Consider the following 21,130-nt stretch of genomic DNA (forward strand, 5'->3'; position numbering starts at 1 on the left):
GGACGACACCCTCAAGCTCATGAAGAGCATCCACTCCGGAGCACACTTGGGCCCCTGCCCGCATCACATCTTCAACAGAACAGGCACCACCATCGCCCCAGAACTCTGCTGCACCATCAACTGCTCCATCAACTCCGCCACCGTCCCAGGAGACTGGAAACACGCAGAGCTCAACCCCTTGCTGAGGAAACCCTCTGCCGATCCAATGAACCTCAAGAACTTCAGACTCATCTCTCTTCTCCCCTTCAAAGCCAAGGTCATCGAGAAAGCCATCAACGCCCAACTTTCTGAGCTTATCAAAGCAAACCACTTCCTGGACCTCTCCCAATCCAGCTTCTGAAGCAACCAGAGCACCAAGACCGCCCTCCTTGCCGCCACAGACGAACATCCGCACCCTCCTCAATCGAGGCAAAACTGCAGCCCTCTTCCTCCTGGATCTCTCAGCTGCCTTCATTACCGTCTCTCCCTGCACCCTATGCACAATTCTCAACAATGTCTGCATCTGTGACAAAGCCATGGAATGGATCCCGTCCTTCCTCACCGGCCGAACACAGAGTCAGACTGCCTCCGTTCCTCTCAGAACTCACAGAGATCAGCTGCGTAGTACCTGAGGGGTCCTCCTCAAGCTCCACACTTTTCATCATCTACATGACCCCGCTTGCAGCCATCGTCAGAGACCACGGACTCAACATTGTCTCCTATGCCGACGTCACCCAGCTGATTCTCTCCCTCACCAACGAACCCACTGTCAGCAATTTTCATGACTGGAGGAAGGCTGTCGCCTCCTGGATAGGGAACAGCTGCCTCAAGCTTAACTCAGAGAAGACCAAAGTCCTCATCATGGACTCCACGCCCTCCACCTGGAACGAATCCTGGTGGCCCCCAGGACTTGGAATCTCCCCCACAGACCACGTACGGTACATCAGCATCATCCTGGACTCCTCGCTCACCATGAACCGCCAGATCAACGCCGTCTCATCATCCTGCTTCCACACACCATGCCTGCTCTGAAAGTTCTTCAAATGGATCCCTACAGAGTCCAGAAAGACGGTCACCCATGCACTCATCAGCAGCAGAATCGACTACGGCAACGCACTCTATGCCAGCATCACCCAGAAACTCATCGACAAACTGCAGAACATCCAGAAAGCCTCCGCCAGACTCATCCTCAACATCCCTTCCCCACTGCCACATCACCAGCCACCTCAGAGACCACCACTGGCTCCCAGTCAACAAAAGAATCACCTTCAAGCTCCTCCCACATGCCTACAAAGCCCTACATAACGCAGGGCCTGCGTACCTCAACTACTGCCTCGCATTCCACGTACCCACCAGAGACCTCCACTCAACCGGCCCTGGCTACCATCCCTCGTATCCGCAAGACCAAAACCGGAGGAAGATCCTTCTCCTACCTTGCAGCGAAGACCTGGAACATCATGCCTCTCCACCTCAGTCAATTACCCTCACTGCCTCAATTCAGGAAGGTTCTCAAGTCCTGGCTCTTCCACTGAACCACAGTGTCTTTGATGGACCAGCAGCCTCCCCCCTCCAGCGCCTTAAGACCATTACAGGTGAGTAGTCGTGCTTTACAAGCCATTGATTGATTCATTAATCATTACTTAAATGTTAACTTCAGATTGGGTTGGGCGGGCGTTCAGTTGGCATACTGCACATCTGCCATTCATTGTTCTTAATTAGGCCTGGGCGTAGGTCGTGTAGTTTTGCTATGCGGAACTCTGTGAAGTTACAAAAAAAAACGTGAAGTTCTGCAAGTGGCAGAGCGTAGTGCGAACTGCTGCTCGCGCTGGTCTTACTGCCGCACAGGTAGAAATCCTACCCCAGCGACAGCTCGTGCTCGCAAACTTACCGTTCGCAAGCACGGGCGGGTTCACTTACTACCCCTAACCCAATGTGCATGAATAAAAGGAACTGTGACACATTACATAAATGAAAATCGGGTGATTGTCTGTCTGTCCATGAGGGGTATATTAGCTCAGATCTCTCAGTCTAGGAAGCATCCTAGAAGAGAGCTGGTAGGGGATAAATCTCAAAATACAATATCTCAAGTGAACATGCGCTGCAGGTGGCAAGATTGAACTTTGTCTGGTACCGAATCCTGCATCTAAGTATTTTGTCACTCATCCTGCAAATCATTTGAAGACTATTAGTAAACAACGTCGATTAGTATGTAGCCAAGTTCTAATATTTTTAAATGACACATAAACCAAACAGAGCAGTTATAGACCATCTGTGACCGCACAAGTGTTAATACTCAAATTTTCCTATTCAATGCTGCACCCAAAAAAGACCCAACTTTTCACAAGCCCTGTATGGTAAAAGAAAAATTGCAATAGGGAGCACTACCAAAATAATCACTGAGGCGTTATATTAATATCCATATTAAAAACAAAAAGACAATCCAATCATAACAAAGTTTATCTAGATGGGTCATTAGTCCATAAACACAAGAGAAGGCGTAGAGGTGAGTCTTTAAAAACATTTTATCGGATCATTAATGGTCATTGACACTGAGAACTCCATATCAACATCTACTTCCGAGATTGTCCGCTCCTTCACTGATGACTGGTATGTCAGTGAATAATCCGCAATATTGTAACCGCCTATATATCATGCGGGCTGAAAATCGTACATGGACGATCCTAATGTTCAAGATACATGTGCTCCCTGATGAAGTCCTTGTTGAAGAGCAAAACATGTTGACTGGGCTGGATGTATATATTTTGGGAAGAAAACAACTTTTTTGAAGACTTACCTCTACGTCTTCTCGTGTGTTTAGGGATGAATGGAATCATATCTTGACCCATCTGTATGGACTTTATTCTAATACTCTTTATATACCTGCTGAAAATAGTATGTTGTGATGGTAAAATGTCCATGGTTCCCAAGACCCACAGAATCTAGAGGACAGTGCCTCAACCATCAAACACTACTACTGACATGTCTCATGAGCATGTTTCGTTGTATGACTTCCTGATTTCATAAATTAACAGTATTTTTTCCTCCTGAAAACTATTGGTCCTGGGCAGGGGAATGACAAAACAAAAACGTTTCTCAACAACTAAGTTGCTGCAGCTTGAAAAGGGAGAAAAAGGGACTCCTCTAACATGAAGTGAGAAAAGACAGAGGCAGCTGAAGAAGGATCAAGTCTTCTCTCCAGGGTGCCTGCTACTTGAAAGAAATGTAAATGTGTTTGTTTGAGCCAGTTTAGACTTTATTTGATAGAATCTTAAACGTGTCCTTTTATTGGGAACCTGTAAAAAAAGGTTTGCACTAGGTACAATCTGCTTATTACTAAAAACGTAACTTTTTAAAGGACCGTAAACATTTAAATAAAATCTCTTTGCGCTTTTTGCGACAGCCTATTTTACACTTTGTGCAACTTATCTTATATTGTGTTTATACGTTTTTAAATCTAATGACCCATTCACTATGTTTTCTGTCCCAGGCTTGGACCTCTTAGCACTAAAAATACATGTCACTATTTCCCCAGTGTATCGACATGGATTAAAATCAGTGACGATCTGGTTACACCCACAAACATCTGAAGTGATCGCGTTAACCAACCGAACTGTCCTACCATAAAAAATGCATTTTTCACTGATACATTTTAGATACATTTATTTTTCATTTAATGTCTGTATATTTTATTTTATATGCAGTTACCTGTAGTGAAGGGTCAGAAAAAAGTTACAGAATATTTATTTTTAGCCACGTCTCTGCCGCCACACTCGGTGGCCATGCCCCTCATTGTCCCCAGGATCACAGTTCCCATGCTTTTCTTTATGCACTTCGACCGCTGGTCCTTGGGGCCTTTTATGCTAAAAAAAAAAATAGATTGAAAAGACCCGATCCAACAGGAACGTCTGGTGGTTGACATTGTTTTACTCCAATAAAATGGCTATCCCTGTGAAGAGGCAGCATCCGTCCGAAACACCAGAAACAGGTCAGTGTCAGGAAACAATGTAGACTTTCGAAAGTGAGTCATGCGCCTGCAAGGACTCTAGTATAGACGCGGGTTACATGCATGTGTTCATGGTGATACTAACATATAGACAGGCCACTGCGCGGTGCACGCTGTCACCTACAGGTTAAGAGGTTCCTGGTGATAGGAGATTATGCACATCACATGCTCTTTGTTTCGCTTTCAAAGCAATGGTGAGTACACATTGGCACTAAGCGCACAGACATGCGTATAGAGGTGTAGCACAGCGCTCGCAGTGTCACTCACAAGCACTCGTGTGTTACACACTGCGTACACTTGTTTACATTGAGAACTCAGTCTCTAGATACAGTCTCAGATCGACTGTTTTTAGAAAGTCCCGCCTCTCACTCTTGTAAATGTTGCCTAGCCTGTGCTTGTTGTAATGGTGCTGGTTTCACTTTTGCATGCTTGCACGGTTGTGTTCAGTTTGAAGACGAGCTGCTTTCAGTTTGACCGTTTGTGTTTGCCCGGGGTGCTGCTGCTTTCACATTTCTCACTGTTTCTTCTGCTCTCTCCTTGCACATGTAGCACTATTTATGCTCAGTGTGACTAGGTGGTGCTCCCACCCTTGCACAAGTCGCACTCTATGCACTCAACCCGAATAGTTGCTATCCTAACACGGCATGTGCTACAATGTGTGTGTTCAGCCTGTGGTTGTGCTGCTTTCACCCTTGCACGTGTCACGCAGTTTGTGTGTGCCCTGTGGTGGTTCTACTTTCACGCTTGCACGTGTCACACTGTTTGTGTTTGCCCTGTGGTGGTCCTACTTTCACCCTTGCACGTGTCACACAGTTTGTGTTTGCCCTGTGGTGGTGCTACTCTCACTCTTGCACGTGGCACACTGTGTTGATCCTGATGAGGTAGTGCTCTCACACTTGCACGTGGGTACTGTGTGTACTTGCCCTGTGGTGGTGCTACTCTCACCCTTGCACGTGGGACACTGTGTTGATCCTGATGAGGTAGTGCTCTCACTCTTGCACGTGGGTACTGTTTGTGCTTGCCCTGTGGTGGTGCTACTCTCACCCTTGCACATGGCACATTGTTTGTGTTGATCTTGATGACGTAGTGCTCTCACTCTTGCACGTGGGTACTGTTTGTGCTTGCCCTGTGGTGGTGCTACTCTCACCCTTGCAGTGGCACACTGTTTGTGTTTGCCCTGTGGTGGTGCTACTCTTACCCTTGCATGTGGCACACTGTGTTGATCCTGATAAGGTAGTGCTCTCACTCTTGCACGTGGGTACTGTTTGTGCATGCCCTGTGGTGGTGCTACTCTCACCCATGCAGTGGCACACTGTTTGTGTTTGCCCTGTGGTGGTGCTACTCTTACCCTTGCATGTGGCACACTGTGTTGATCCTGATAAGGTAGTGCTCTCACTCTTGCACGTGGGTACTGTTTGTGCATGCCCTGTGGTGATGCTACTCTCACCCTTGCACGTGGCATACTGTGTTGATACTGATGAGGTAGTGCTCTCACCCTTGCCCGTGGCACACTGTTTGTGTTGATCTTGATGAGGTAGTGCTCTCACTCTTGCACGTGGGTACTGTTTGTGCTTGCCCTGTGGTGGTGCTACTCTCACCCTTGCACGTGGCACACTGTTTGAGTTGATCCTGATAAGGTAGTGCTCTCACTCTTGCACGTGTTTGTGCTTGCCCTGTGATGGTGCTACTCTCACTCTTGCACGTGGCACACTGTGTTGATCCTGATGAGGTAGTGCTCTCACCCTTGCACGTGGGTACTGTGTGTACTTGCCCTGTGGTGGTGCTACTCTCACCCTTACACGTGGCACATTGTTTGTGTTGATCTTGATGACGTAGTGCTCTTACTCTTGCACGTGGGTACTGTTTGTGCTTGCCCTGTGGTGGTGCTACTCTCACCCTTGCACGTGGCACACTGTTTGTGTTTGCCCTGTGGTGGTGCTACTCTTACCCTTGCATGTGGCACACTGTGTTGATCCTGATAAGGTAGTGCTCTCACTCTTGCACGTGGGTACTGTTTGTGCTTGCCCTGTGGTGGTGCTACTCTCACCCTTGCACGTGGCATACTGTGTTGATACTGATGAGGTATTGCTCTCACCCTTGCCCGTGGCACACTGTTTGTGTTGATCTTGATGAGGTAGTGCTCTCACCCTTGCACATGGCACACTGTTTGTGTTGATCTTGATGAGGTAGTGCTCTCACTCTTGCACATGGGTACTGTTTGTGCTTGCCCTGTGGTGGTGCTACTCTCACCCTTGCACGTGGCACACTGTTTGTGTTGATCCTGATGAGGTAGTGCTCTCACCCTTGCACATGGCACACTGTTTGTGTTGATCTTGATGAGGTAGTGCTCTCACTCTTGCACGTGGGTACTGTTTGTGCTTGCCCTGTGGTGGTGCTACTCTCACCCTTGCACGTGGCACACTGTTTGCGTTGATCCTGATGAGGTAGTGCTCTCACCCTTGCACATGGCACACTGTTTGTGTTGATCTTGATGAGGTAGTGCTCTCACTCTTGCACGTGGGTACTGTTTGTGCTTGCACTGTGGTGGTGCTACTCTCACCCTTGCACGAGGCACACTGTTTGTGTTGATCCTGAGGAGGTAGTGCTCTCACCCTTGCACGTGGCACACTGTGTGTTAATCTTGATGAGGTAGTGCTCTCACCCTTGCACGTGGGTACTGTTTGTGCTTGCCCTGTGGTGGTGCTACTCTCACCCTTGCATGTGGGACACTGTGTTGATCCTGATGAGGTAGTGCTCTCACTCTTGCACGTGGGCACTGATTGTGCTTGCCCTGTGGTGGAGCTCCTATCACCCTTGCACGTAGCACACTGTGTTTGCCCTGTGGTGGTGCTACTCTCACCCTTGCACGTGGCACACTGTTTGTGTTGATCCTGATGAGGTAGTGCTCTCACCCTTGCACGTGGCACACTGTTTGTGTTGATCTTGATGAGGTAGTGCTCTCACTCTTGCACGTGGGTACTGTTTGTGCTTGCCCTGTGGTGGTGCTACTCTCACCTTGCACGTGGCACACTGTTTGTGTTTGCCCTGTGGTGGTGCTACTCTTACCCTTGCATGTGGCACACTGTGTTGATCCTGATAAGGTAGTGCTCTCACCCTTGCACGTGGGACACTGTGTTGATCCTGATGAGGTAGTGCTCTCACTCTTGCATGTGGGTACTGTTTGTGCTTGCCCTGTGGTGGTGCTACTCTCACCCTTGCACGAGGCACACTGTTTGTGTTGATCCTGAGGAGGTAGTGCTCTCACCCTTGCACGTGGCACACTGTGTGTTAATCTTGATGAGGTAGTGCTCTCACCCTTGCACGTGGGTACTGTTTGTGCTTGCCCTGTGGTGGTGCTACTCTCACCCTTGCACGTGGCATACTGTGTTGATACTGATGAGGTAGTGCTCTCACCCTTGCACGTGGGACACTGTGTTGATCCTGATGAGGTAGTGCTCTCACTCTTGCACGTGGGTACTGTTTGTGCTTGCCCTGTGGTGGTGCTACTCTCACCCTTGCACGAGGCACACTGTTTGTGTTGGTCTTGATGAGGTAGTGCTCTCACTCTTGCACGTGGCACACTGTTTGTGTTTGCCCTGTGGTGGTGCTACTCTCGCACTTGCACGTGGCACACTGTTTGCGTCTGCCCTGTGATGGTGCTAATCTCACACTTGCGCACGTTGCACTGTTTTTGTTCACCCCGCAGAGGTCTCAGTTGCATTGTTTGTCCTCGTGCGTTTCTTCTCCCGCCCTTGCGCGCGTCGCACGGTTTGCGGTGCCTTTAAATGGCACTGTTCTCAGCCCTGCATGGGTTGCCCTGTTTGTAGTCATGCTGTCCTCCTCGCTCGTCTGTGTTCACCCCAAGAGATGCTCGTGCTGCAGAGATTCTTTATGGCTCCACTGGCGCTTATCGCCCCAATGATGAAATACGGTGTTACCCCCGCATTGATCTATCATTCGAATGTATCTATTAAAAGGGAAGGCAAATTCCATCAAACACAATTGATATTCCCATCTTAAAAACATGCCAAAAAATCAACAAAAGGAGCTGGATGTGCAAAATATGCATAAAGTATTTAATCTGAACCACAAAAGTAAATAAGTGGTAATGATAACGAGGCTGTGATCAAGTGCAATAGTGAAGAGGATGTTAAACAATAATACAAATAAAAATATAATCACATGGAGGAGTTAAAGTTGTATAAGCAAATCCTTTGAATTGTTTGTTAACAATCAGTAGCCGTTGTGTGGACAAGCATGGACTAGTTCTTCTCGCTAGCCTGATTCATGGAAACGGTAATGGATGACAGAATGATGCAGGAGATCGATACAATCTACCGAGCATCAGTAATATGGTGCCATGCAGAACAGCGCAAGCCCCAAAATCCTCTGTGGCGAGCAATCAGACATCTGTAATAAGGTGCTTAATTTATGCCGGTGTTTGCCGGTGCTCAGTTCCGGTACTTATCCCTAAACACTGACACTTATTTATGACAGACCACCACATGGTGCTGCCTGGCTTTTTTTGTAAACAGAGCAAATCTACAGCCCTTATTTTATTTATTTTATTTTATTTTTTATTTTGAGAGTTTTATATAGCGCTGGCTAGACCCGGAGGTATCAGAGCGCTTTACATAAGGTTCCACAGAAGTTACAAAATTACAACAGTTACACGTTACCTCAGTTACTAGAAGTTACTAGAAGCGCTGGCTAGACCCGTGGGTATCAGAGTGCTTTACATTAGCCCTGAGTGGGATGGTAGTAGGTAGTCCTGACACTGGCATTTAGGCAGCTCTGGCTTAGGCCAGTTACAGTGGCTTCCTGAAATTTACGCTGGCACTTATTATTGCTATTATTATTATTTTTTACAAATAAAAAATTAAGGTGCGAGGATATGCACTGGAACTAATTGACTAACATTTTATCATTTTTTTTTACATCAGAACATTAATGGTCTTTGATGGAATTTGACTTCCTCTAGAAAACTCATATCTTATGACGAATGCTGAGGCAACGTTGTCTTTCATTCTATGACCCCCTGGAGCACAGTGGGGCCCTATGTGTGTGCTTCCGCTGCTCTCCCCTTTGCACTCTGCGCATTGTTTCTGTCTCCGCCTGGTGTCGACGCTGCCCTCAGTCTCACACATTTCGCTCTGTCTCCACAGGCTTGGAAGTTCGAGCTCCTCCGGGACCATCACCCTGAAGTGCAAAGACCTGCGTGTGATCCAGCTGGAAATCCCAGGCATGGAAGAGACCCTCAACATCGCCAACTCCATTGAGGTGGGTTTGAGGGCGCGATGTAACAAACATTGGCAGTTGTCTCTGTAATACGAGTGGCAAGCTATTGGCAGTGACAATGCTTCTTTGTAAAGCACTGTTGGAAACCCACTCCCACACTAGAAGGGGTGGTGGTGGTCTTCCGGACACACTGTGGTAGCTTGGCTCGAGTGGTCAGGAATCAGGCTCCGTGCTAAGCATACAACATACCCAAACAATAACCATGCGTGCATCCGTTCCAAAAACGACTCTACACCGTAAAAATTATGAAAATAACTTTCTTTATCTGCTTTTTCTCTTAGTTGCTGATTGGAGAAAATAAATAACAATCACAATATACAAACTTTTTAGAAAGTGCAGGACAAATAAATACTGGCTTAATGATTCAATAAATAGGGGTGATCATAAATACTGAAGGCATAAATAAAAGTGCAATACAGACAGGCAATTAAATATTCTGAGGCAATAAATACTGTAACCAATAAATATTGTGCATCAATAAATACTGTGGACCAATAAATACAGTGGAACAATAAATAGGTTAAATACAATAAATACAGTGCCCCTAATAAATACTTAAAAGCTGACAGTGACACTCATGGAATCAGATCACTTTTGAATTCCTAAGGGCTGATTTGGCCCAGGCACAGCTTGTGGGGATGTGGAAGGCTTGGGGGTGTCTACTCCCTGGCTTGGTCAAGGCTGAGGCCTAAACTGAGGTAGATAAAGGGGGAAAATACCAGAGACCTGGCTCTCTCTCTCCACACAACTTCTCTAGATTAGTCCCAGTTCACCCCTGGCACAGTCAGGTTGGTTCCAGCACCTCCCTAGCCCCTTAGAGCAGTCTCTCAGGTCTCCACAGGGCCTTAGGCGCCCTCTACTCCACTTACTGCCCTTTTTCTGATGCTCCGACGCCGCTGGAGTCGGGTCGATGCCGTGAGGCGGTTCCAGCTCGATGTCGGCGGCCTCGGCACAATGTCAGTTCTTTGACGACGCCGGCAGGCGGCTCCGGTCTCGATGTCAGCGGCCTCGGTTCGATCTCGGCCTCCGATTCGATGGCGTCGGGCAGTCTTACTCGATGTCGACTTCGGGCGGCTCCGGTCCGATGGCGACCTCGGCTTCGATGACGTCGGCCGGCCTTGCCTCGATGTCGACTTCCGGCGGCTCCGGAGTGCGATCCTCACTCCCGACCTCCGGTGCTCCTCACAGGTTTCCGGCGACTCCGGAGTGCGACCTCCACTCCCGACCTCCGGCACGATTCTCACAGGTTCCGGCGACTCCGGAGTGCGATCCTCACTCCCGACCTCCGTTACCCTTCACCTCGGTCTCCGACGACTCCGGAGGGCGGACTTCACTCCTCCGATGACGCCGCTCACTCGACCTCGGGTGACTTCCTCCTCGACCTCTGGTATTCCTCACGACCTCTGACGGCGCCCTCTCTCGACCTCTGGCGGCTCCGGGTACGACGTCTGCTTTTCCAGTCAGCGCCGCTTCTCCACCTCGGGCTCCAGGTCTTAGGCTACTCGACGTCGGACTTCAGGGAAACCAGCTTCCAGGTCAGGATCTTGCTGTTCTCTTGTTTCTAAGGCCTGTTCCTGCTGTCCAGGTCCTTAGGATGGTTTTTCTGACTTCTTCCCACACAGGGCTCCAGGCTGGGCTCAGTCAGTAGGGACTAGTATCAAGGGTGGGTTTATGGACCCCACTCCAGGCACAAGTTTCCACCCCTGCTGCTTCACTCCTTCCTCCTTCAAGTTTATGCTGCTCACTCTTCACCAGTCAGGTGCCAACTGCCAGCTCCAACTGCCAACTCTCTCTCTTAGCTTCCCAACATTCTAAACCGCCTCCAACTGTCACAGGGTTCTGGAATGTTCTGGAAGGTGCTGGTAGGTTCCAGTGGATGCTGGTGATGTCACAGGTGGCCACCATTTTGTGCTTCAGGCCCTCAGACAGAAGTTTCAGGGGTAGGTAAAATGGCTCCCTGAATCTGCAGCAACACGAAAAAGTCTGGTGGTTCCCAAAAAGGAAAAATACCAACAGGGTTTGAGGCAAAAGTGGGACAAAATAAATAATGATGAGGAGGGACCACCCAAAGGGCTGACAGGTCTAACACGCGTCCCCCCCAGCTGAAAGTGGGGAGAGCTACCCAACCCCTTGGGAGTTCTCATCACTAAGGCGGAAATACCTTGAGAGACCGTCTGCATTGGCGTGGTCCACTCCAGGCCGATGTTCCACCTGAAAGTCCATTCCCTGTAGGGCAATAGACCACCTCAACAACTTGGGATTCTCCCCCTTCATTTGCATCAGCCAACGAAGGGGTCTGTGGTCGGTCTGAACTAGGAAGTGCGAGCCAAACAGGTATGGCCGCAACTTCTTCAGAGCCCATACCACTGCAAAGGCTTCACGCTCTATTGCACTCCACTTCTGTTCCCTGGGAAGTAGTCTCCGGGATAGGAAGACCACGGGTTGATCCAGACCCTCTTCGTTGAGTTGCGATAACACTGCCCCAATGCCATGTTCTGATGCATCTGTCTGGACAATGAACTCCTTGGAAAAGTCTGGGGCCCTTAAGACCGGGGCCTCGCACATGGCTTTCTTCAATCTCTCAAAGGCTTGCTGACAAGCCTCCGTCCAGACTACCCGTCGAGGTTGTTTCTTGGACGTGAGCTCCGTGAGGGGGGTTACGATGGTACCGTACCCCTTCACGAAGCGGCGGTAGTATCCCGTGAGGCCCAAAAATGCTCGGACCTCAGTCTGTGTCTTGGGGGTTCCCAGGCCATGATGGCCTCGATCTTCGCCTGGAGGGGTTGCACCGCTCCCCTACCCACCAAGTGTCCAAGGTACACTACCGACCCCTGCCCGATCTGGCACTTGCTGGCCTTGATCGTCAATCCAGCTTGTCTCAGGGCCTGGAGAACAGCTTGCAGGTGACGCAAGTGATCCTCCCAGCTGTTACTGAAGACGGCTATGTCATCCAGATAAGCAGCAGAGAAACTCTCCATTCCGGTGAGGATCTGGTTTACCAGGCGCTGAAACGTGGCAGGTGCGTTCTTGAGCCCAAAGGGCATCACACAGAACTGGTAGTGGCCATTGGGCGTGGAGAAGGCTGACCTTTCCCTTGCTCCATCAGTCAAAGAGATCTGCCAGTACCCTGAAGTAAGGTCAAAGGTACTTAGATATTGGGCAGCTCCCAGCCGGTCAATCAATTCATCCGCCCTAGGGATCGGATGAGCATCAGTTTTGGTCACTGAATTCAGTCCCCGATAGTCCACACAGAACCTCAGTTCTGGTTGGGCACCCGGTGGTGCAGCTTTTGGTACTAACACCACCGGACTGGACCAGGGGCTGCTAGAAGGTTCGATCACTCCTAGCTCCAGCATCTTAGTGACTTCACTATGAATGCTGGCCTTCACCTTGTCTGACATCCGGTAGATCTTGGACTTCACAGGTGGGCTGTCTCCTGTGTCCACGTCATGGACGCACAGGTGAGTCCTACCCGGGACAAGGGAGAACAACGAGGAGTACTGCCCCAGGACCTGGCGACAGTCCTCCTGCTGTTCAGGAGTTAGAGATGGGGAGAGAATCACTCCCTCCACCGACCCATCCTTCTCTTGAGACGCAAACAGATCAGGGAGAGGCTCGCTTTCCACGTCCTCTCCTCCGTCAGTCACCATCATCAAGATGACTTCGGGCCTCTCGTGGTGGGGTTTGAGGCGGTTGGCATGCAGCACCCGCAGGGGCTGACGAGGGGTCTTCAGGTCCACCAAGTAGGTAGCCTTACCCTTCTTCTCCAACACCTCAAAGGGTCCTGACCAGCGATCCTGGAGGGCACTAAGCTCTCCGGGTTCGATCACCCACACCTTCTGGCCAGGCTCCAACTCCACCGGGTGAGCATTGTGGTCATACCACGCCTTCATCACTGCTTGGCTGGCTTCCAAGTTGTCAGAAGCTTGCTTCCACAACTTAGCCATTTGGCTCCGGAAGGCCAGCATGTAGCTCACCACATCTTGGGGAAGCTTTCTGGGAGTTCTTTCCCATCCGTCTCTCACCAGGTTGAGAGGTCCACGTACAGGGTGCCCATACAGAAGCTCGAAGGGGCTGAAGCCCACTCCCTTCTGTGGCACTTCCCTGTAGGAAAAAAGTAAGCAGGGTAGGAGGACGTCCCATTTCCTCCGCAGGCTTTCAGGCAGACTTCTGATCATGCCCTTCAAGGTTTTATTAAACCTCTCCACCAGACCATTTGTCTGGGGGTGGTAAGGAGTGGTGAACCGGTATGTCACTCCACACTCCTTCCACATCGCCCGCATATACGCTGACATGAAGTTGGTCCCCCTGTCGGACACAACTTCCTTGGGAAAACCCACTCGGGTAAAGATTCCCATCAGGGCCCTTGCCACAACAGGTGCTGTTATGGTCCTCAGAGGTATTGCCTCTGGGTACCGTGTGGCATGATCCACCAGAACCAGGATAAACCTGTGACCAGCTGTAGTCGGCGGATCTAATGGACCCACAATGTCGATGCCCACCCTTTCAAAGGGGGTGCTAACGACAGGAAGTGGTTCCAGGGGAGCTTTCAGCTTCACCCCTGTTTTCCCACTGGCTTGGCAAGACACACATGTCCGGCAGTAGGTATCGGACGACACTTTCATCTGAGGCCAATAAAAGTGTGGGACAAGACGGGCGAAGGTCTTGTCTTGTCCCAGGTGTCCTGCCAATGGTATCTCGTGAGCCAACTCCAGAAGGAAGGCTCGATAACGTTGAGGGACTACCAAGGCTCGCGACGATCCATGTAGGGGTGCCTTGGGTTCACTGTAGAGGAGGCCATCCTCCCAGTAAACACTGTAGTTCCCTTCAACGTTCCCTGCTGCCTGGGCTTCGGCCTGTCGCCTCAGCCCCTCAAGGGTAGGGCACTCCCTCTGGCCCTGGCAGAATTCCTCCCTGGACGGGCCTCCCTCCACGTGCCACTCGGCCGGGATGGGTAGGTCCTCCAGGTTGGTAACGTCCCCCACCGCAGACTCCTGGTCCACCACCTCCGGTGGCCTATCCGTCCTACGGGGTGTGGACGCCGAGGCAGGCTCCTCCTGTCCTCGGTTCTTCCCTTGACTGGCAGCTGGCTGGGCCTTTGTTCCAGGCTCCAGCCGAAATGAACTCCCTCTTCGGGTAGTCGCGGACCTTGTGCTCACACAGGCCCAATCAGGTGTACCCAGCATCTCAGTGTGAGTCCGGTATTCCACCTCCTTCCAAGCGTTGTGCTCCATGTCATTCCCCAGCAGACAATCGACTGGCACGGCAGGGCTTACGGCAACTCGAAGTGAACCTGCAACCCCCCCCCATTCAAAGGGAACCTCGGCCACTGGATAGTGGCCTGTTCTGCCGTCAGCCATCGCGGCTGGGTGGAGTACATCGGGAATTACCTGCTCTGGAGACACCAGTTGGCTACGTACCATAGTCATACTGGCTCCTGTGTCTCTCAGAGCCTCCCCTCTTTGGCCGTTGATGGTGACCCATTGCCCATACTTTGCGGTATTTGCGGGCACCTGGATCTTAGGAACCATCTCCCGTTCTCCCAGGGACACTAAAGTGACACCCGCCCACTCCCTTCCCTTAGTTAAGGGCATCTCCTCCCCGAGCACTACACTAGCTACTCCGGGGGTCTTTCCTCCAGTGGGAGGGGGTGGTCGTTTCAAGCACTTCGGATCTCCTTTATAGTGTCCAACGCCACCGCACTCATAGCAATGGACAACCCTTGGCTGCTGACTCTGGCCAGGATTAGGGTTTCTGGGCGGGTTAGCCTTAGGGGTGAATCCTGTTCCCTTCCCTTGGAAGTTATTTTGGGGGCCTTTGGAGAACTCCTTTTTCTTTTCCCCTCCCTCTTTCTTCTGGGGGGCGCCCTGTCCGGCCTTTTGAGTATCCCCTCCAGTCCCCCTTGTGGACACCCGGGTACTAGCCCAAATGTCCGCCTCCTCAGCAAGCTTCCGGGGACTGGTCAGCTTGCTATCCACCAGGTGTTGCCGCAGGTCAGGGAAACATTTCTCGAGCAGGTGTTCCTTCAGTACCAGGTCAAACAACCCCTCGTAGTTCCTCACTTCACTGCCCTGAATCCAACCTTCCAGTGCCTTCTTTGCATAGTCCAGGAAGTCCACCCAATTCTGCGTGCCCAGTTTGTGACTACCCCTGAACTTCTGTCTGTACTTTTCAGGTGTTAGTCCAAACTTTCTGATGAGCGCCAGTTTCATGGTGGGGTAGTGGGTCTGCTCATCCTCCTCGAGGGCCAATAAAGCATCCCTACCAGCTGGAGGCATGTACTTGTACAATCCCCCTCCCCAGTACTTCTCTGGAACCCCATGGGCCCTCAACGAGACCTCATAGGCCGCTAGCCACTTGGCGATATCGTCGCCCACTCCATAGCTAGCTACTATGTCCTTTGGCAGGTATGGTTTAGGTTCCCTGGTGATCTCTTGGGTCTGGCTGCCACCATTAGGAACAGGTTGTGCCCCGATTCTCAAGATCTGAAGATCTATTTCTTTCAGTCGTAATTCATGGGCCATCCTCTGCTCCTCCTTCTCCTTTTCAAGCCTTGCTAAGTCCCATGTGAGCTGTCTTTTCTCCCTCCGGTCTGTTAGCTCCACTTCAGACAAGCCACCGCTAGAGGCACTGCTGCCCTTCCTAGAAATGGTTCTGGGCCCTGCTGACAGGTTCCCCACCTCAGGTTGGTACATCTCAGCCCCCTCAGGGTCAGGCTCTCCATCCCTGTCTTCCTCCTCAGCCTTGCTTTCTCGGCGTGCCTCCCCCCAAGCCCTTAAGCTGGTTTGGAGTGCACCCTTCTTTGCTCCTGGGGGACAGTACACCCCCTCCCGCTGGCAAAACTCCCTGAGTTGGGCCACAGTGTACGTTTCTAGATTTTCTAGTACAAACTCCATCTTGCCCACTCAGGTTAGAGGACAGGTTTTTGTGCAGTAACTATGCAGGGGGGTGTAGGAAGGTGGATATCTGACTATGGTTACCCCCAACTTTTTGCCTAGTGTCTAGCTGGTTTTTCGACTTAGTTGGCCTGAGATCCTGCCATTCAGGGTCTCAGGCTGTCTGCTCTCTCTGTAAAATGGACTCCATGTACCCTAGGTACATAACCAATTGGTAAGGATCACCTTATTGGACCCTGTACAGTGTACCCTAGGTACCCAGGGCATAGGTGTACCCTAGGCCTCCCAGGGGCTGCAGCATGTATTATGCCACCCCTGGTCTGGCCTTCCAATCAGACACCACTGGCTGATCACTCAGCTGGGGCAAGGTCGTGTAATCACCCCTTGCTTAGATATAGTATGCCTATATCTGCCTTATATATAGACACATGTGTACCTATCAGTCACTCCTATGGCAGGCCTTAACAATCCTGGAGGCAGAGTGCTTGGTAACATGTGAGATGGTGCTCTAGCATGAGCTGAGCCTGTCTGCAGCTTTCGGAACCATGTCCTTATAGCTGTTCTATGATATAGCCTACCATATACTCTTAAAGCGCCTTATAATCTTAAACGGTTATGGTAACTATGGTTTGGCTTTATCAAAACATGTCGTGTAAGGTGTCTAACACTTTGGAATAATACCCCCATACCATTTCTGGTGATGAGGATATTATTCCTCCCTTCTAGAGGGAGAGACATGTTAAAATCCTACTTTGCTGTTTATCTCTAACCAAAGCCTCAGCATCACAAAATGGATGCTGCTGCCACAGACACAAGTCTGACCTCCTGCTGCTGGGAGTGATCCCAGCCAGGGAGGCCTGGACAATAGGTTTCCTGCTTGGGGAGGTGCTAGCACCTCCCCAGACAGCCTTTAGTGTATTGGGGCAGGGTGGGCTGAAAGGAATGAGACATGCCCGGGGCACACAAGGTGTTCCTTGCATAGTCCAGTTCAAACCGGCGCTGGGGCACTCCAGCCCCAGCTCTGGCGCGAAACTGGACAAAGGGAAGTGGGTGTAACCACCCCCTCCCAGGTCCCACCCATAAGGCGTGACCTAGCAGGTATCCCAGCCCCCCAGATTAGTATAAGAGTGGGAGTTGGGCCTCAAGACTTTAGATTATCCTGAACCTGCAAAACTGAACAGAAACTCTGGACCTTCGACATTCGACGAAAGAAGAAGACTGAAGAATCTCCCTTGTAGCCAAGGAGTGGCTACCCTGTGCAAACAGGCACCATCAAGTGACTACCCTTTGCTTTGTGAAACGTTCGACGAGGAACCGACTGCAGAGCCCGACCAGAGCCTTGATTCCCAGACTTCTCCGACCCTCATCCACATCTGCAGCAGAGCTGAGATCCGTGGAGGCGACGAGCGACGTGGGACCGGCTACCTGGAAAAAGTGGCTAGTAACTTACAGCGCAGCTTCTGAGGTACCCTCGAAGTTGTGCACCGGGGATTGAGAAGCCCCAACCCCAAGCACCATCTGCACCGAAGACCAGCCCCCCACACTCCACGAGTCCTGCGTGGGGCCCTTCAGCATTTTCCTGCTTGCCGCGTCTGTCCGGTTGCTTGCCCGCTGGCTAGTGGCCTTTGTGACGACGCTCCCTGAAATCTTCTGCGCTGGTTTGGCTCCTCCAGACTGGCTCCCGCTTCTCTGCAAAGAAGAAGCACCCCAGACCTTCCTGGTCTGCACCAGAAGCAAGTCCTTTGTTCTTCGTGGGTTCCGCTTGCCAAGGCTTGGTGAGTCCTAGTCCAACTTCGACGCCGCCGACAGCAAGAGCCTTCGTGGGACAGCTCGCCTCCTGGTCCTGGTTGTCCTCGACGCTTCCTGGTCCTCCTGGCTGCAGCGACAAGCTTCACCTTCACCTGCAACTCTTCACGACATCGCCTGGTTCCTTCCTGGTTCCACGTGGTCACTGGCTAGTGACCTTGACTCTGTCCCCTCTGCTTGCAGGTTTCTTCTCTTCTTGATCCCAGCCTTGGGATCCACCGGACACTCTCCCCTGACTGCCTGTCAGCATCTTTCTTCAGGCATCCATAGGAGTCGACGACGAAAACGACGCATCTTCACCCCTATGCACCCGCAGCCTGTGGGCTAGGTAACTTGGGTACTCCGGTGCTCATCAGGATAGTGACTATCCTAGTGTCTAGTTTTCAAGTCTCAACTTCCTAGCTACTCCGGAAGTGTCCTAAATCTATCTATTTCTAAACTGTAATATTGCTATTGACTTTTACGCATTACGCGTGAGTGTTTCCACTCTGCACACGAATCCCGTGGGCCTCCCACTTCCTAACTGACGCTAGTGTAGTGTAGCCCCAGCGATTCCCTAGGCCTAGGCCTATTCTATTTCCGTGACAGTGGTTCTTATACCACTTACTTAGTATATGGTTTGCGTGGCCCCTAGGGCCTAACTGTATTACTTACCTGTGTGACTTACTGTATGCATTAATAAGACTGTGTTGTACTTACCTCTAAACTCATAAAGAGTGCTGAGGGTTTGCTTAGAATAAATACACTTTATTTTATATATATATCTGTTGTGGTGTCCTTTCATTTGGTATTCAAGGGATTATATATGGTATCACAGCTGGCTTCACATGCCATTCAGAGTTTAGCCTAAGACTGCTCTTGTCCATGCTACCACTAGGATAGCTGGTCTATAAGGTTGACTTTACAACCAATCACCATAAGGGTATTTGGACTGATATAAGGTGTACACTATAACTAGTGACATCATACATCAGGCCAACTTCTCACATTGGTGAGCAGCGGTTGGGATCTGAGCTTGCTGTTGTAATACCATTGTAATCTTGAGATACTAAATTGAAAGATCACACAGATATTGTCTAGGTACATATAACATAGTTTATAATACTTAAGTCCTACTGGACTTAGTAGTGGTAGGTTGAAGGGAGTAACACACCCTGACTACAACTACTAGAGAGGTTTAGTAGAAACAACTAGTGTAGGTAGGTGCACACACCACACCCTCACTAGATCATGCCTCTGGGAGAAGATCAAGTAGATGCTCTCTCAGGAGGGGCAGGTCTGCAGAAGACCCCCTCTAGGTATGATACCTTAACATTCCAGGAGATGAGACAATTGTGTACCTCCAGAGGAATAAAACAGGGTGCAAACCCTACCCTTAGACAGCTAGTGGAGCTTCTGGAGGCCTATGATGCTGAAAGAGCTGCCAGGGATGGTGCCATAGCTGTAGATAAGGGTCTACCCACCACAGATGAGTCAGATGGGACTTCAGAGGAAGAGGTAGACAGCCAGGGCCAAGTAGGAAGACTTAGCCAGGCTAACCTAAGTTTACATGGGAGTTTGCATGGGGTCCCCCCATACAGACCCCCAAGTAGGCTTTCACAGAGAAGCAGGAGGGACAGATCCCCTTCAAGGGAATCCATCCACTCCCATGTCTCTAGCATCTCTAATGCTTCCTCTCACAGGGGAATGACTTCACCTGAGAGAAAGGAGCATAAAGCCAGAATGAGGGAAGCTAATCTGAGGATTCAGAGGGAAGAAATTGCCCTTGCCAAGGAGAAGCTTGCTCTGGCTAGAGAGCAAAAATTGTGTGGGTCAGAACCCACTGGTGGCAGCAACATCCCTAGAGATAGGGATAGGTCTTATGACCATAGAAACCTAAGCAAGATAGTCCCCCCATATCAGAATGGGGATGACATCCACAAATGGATGACTGCTTTGGAGAGGGCCTGCAAAGTACAGCAGGTACCCCAAAGTCAGTGGGCAGCTATCTTGTGGCTCTCCTTTTCTGACAAAGGTAGAGACAAGCTCCTCACAGTCAGTGATGAGGATGCAAACAATTACAAAGTCCTGAAGAGTGCTCTGATAGATGGGTTTGGCTTAACCACTGAGCAATATAGGTTGTTGTTCAGAGACACCCAGAAGACACAGACACAGGACTGGTCTGATTTTGTGGATTGTGCCACTAAGGCTTTGGAAGGTTGGTTAAATGGCAGCAAGGTGCAGGACTATACAGGATTGTACAACTTGATTATGAGGGAGCAGATCCTTAATAATTGTCAGAACCAGCTTCTCCATCAACACCTGGTAGACTCAGATTTGACCTCTCCCCAAGAATTGGGAAAGAGGGCAGATAAATGGGTCAGGACCAGGATTAGGCCTAAAAATCAGGGTGGTGACCAAAAGAAAGATACCACCAAGCCTCAAGAGAAGGGTGGGGATAAAGCAAAAGAGAAATCTTCCTCAGGGCCCCAAAACTCCACACAGGGTGGTGGGTCCCAAGCTCCCTCCTCTACCACAGTTAAAAAGCCTTACTGCCATGTGTGTAAAACACCTGGGCATTGGAAAACTGACAGCAGTTGTCCACAGGCTAAAAACAAAACTGTTCCTCCAACTACTCCTGTCACACCACCTATTACTGTCAGCAGTAATCCCCCAGGTGGTGGGAGTGCCCCCAAAAATTTGGTTGGGTTTTCTTGGGGAACACAGGGGGATCCTGGCTTAGCCAATTCCCCTGCAGCAGCTACTCTTGTCTGTGATGGTGGCATGGGGTTTGCCAACTTCACTGCCTGTCCCAACACTTTGGGTAGGTACAGACAGGAACCCTACATCAATGGTAGAAAAGCTGAGGCCTACAGAGACACTGGAGCTAGCATCACTATGGTGGCCCATAGGCTAGTTCCCTCTGAGCAGCTTTTGCCTGGTTTCTCATACCAGGTAACTAACATTGATGGCAAACAGAACAGTCATCCCATGGCAGAGGTATGTCTCAGCTGGGGAGGTGTCACTGGCCCTAAAAGGGTGGCAGTGTCTCCAACCTTGCCTGTGGACTGCTTGCTGGGGAATGACTTAGAACTCTCAGCTTGGGCTGGAGTTGAACAAGACACCCATTCTAAAATGGTAGGCCTTTCCAAAAAGGGTAGTGGGGTTG

The 21,130-nt window shown here is 50.4% G+C and overlaps 1 protein-coding gene across 15 annotated transcripts in view; it reads left to right on the forward strand.

The window, feature by feature from the left end:
• The window catches only part of LOC146857785 (myotubularin-related protein 9-like), a 452,543-nt gene that overhangs the window by 366,694 nt on the left and 64,719 nt on the right, over positions 1-21,130 (forward strand). For all 15 annotated transcript variants that reach the window (XM_085648410.1, XM_085648408.1, XM_085648401.1 and 12 more), the window contains one exon: positions 9,148-9,262. In XM_085648410.1, the coding sequence (XP_085504536.1) occupies positions 9,148-9,262 (115 nt within the window). The remainder of the gene's footprint in view (positions 1-9,147; positions 9,263-21,130) is intronic.

The sequence above is a fragment of the Triturus cristatus genome, chromosome 3_2, assembly GCF_964204655.1.
Source record: "Triturus cristatus chromosome 3_2, aTriCri1.1, whole genome shotgun sequence".
In the NCBI taxonomy this organism is placed as follows: Eukaryota; Metazoa; Chordata; class Amphibia; order Caudata; family Salamandridae; genus Triturus; species Triturus cristatus.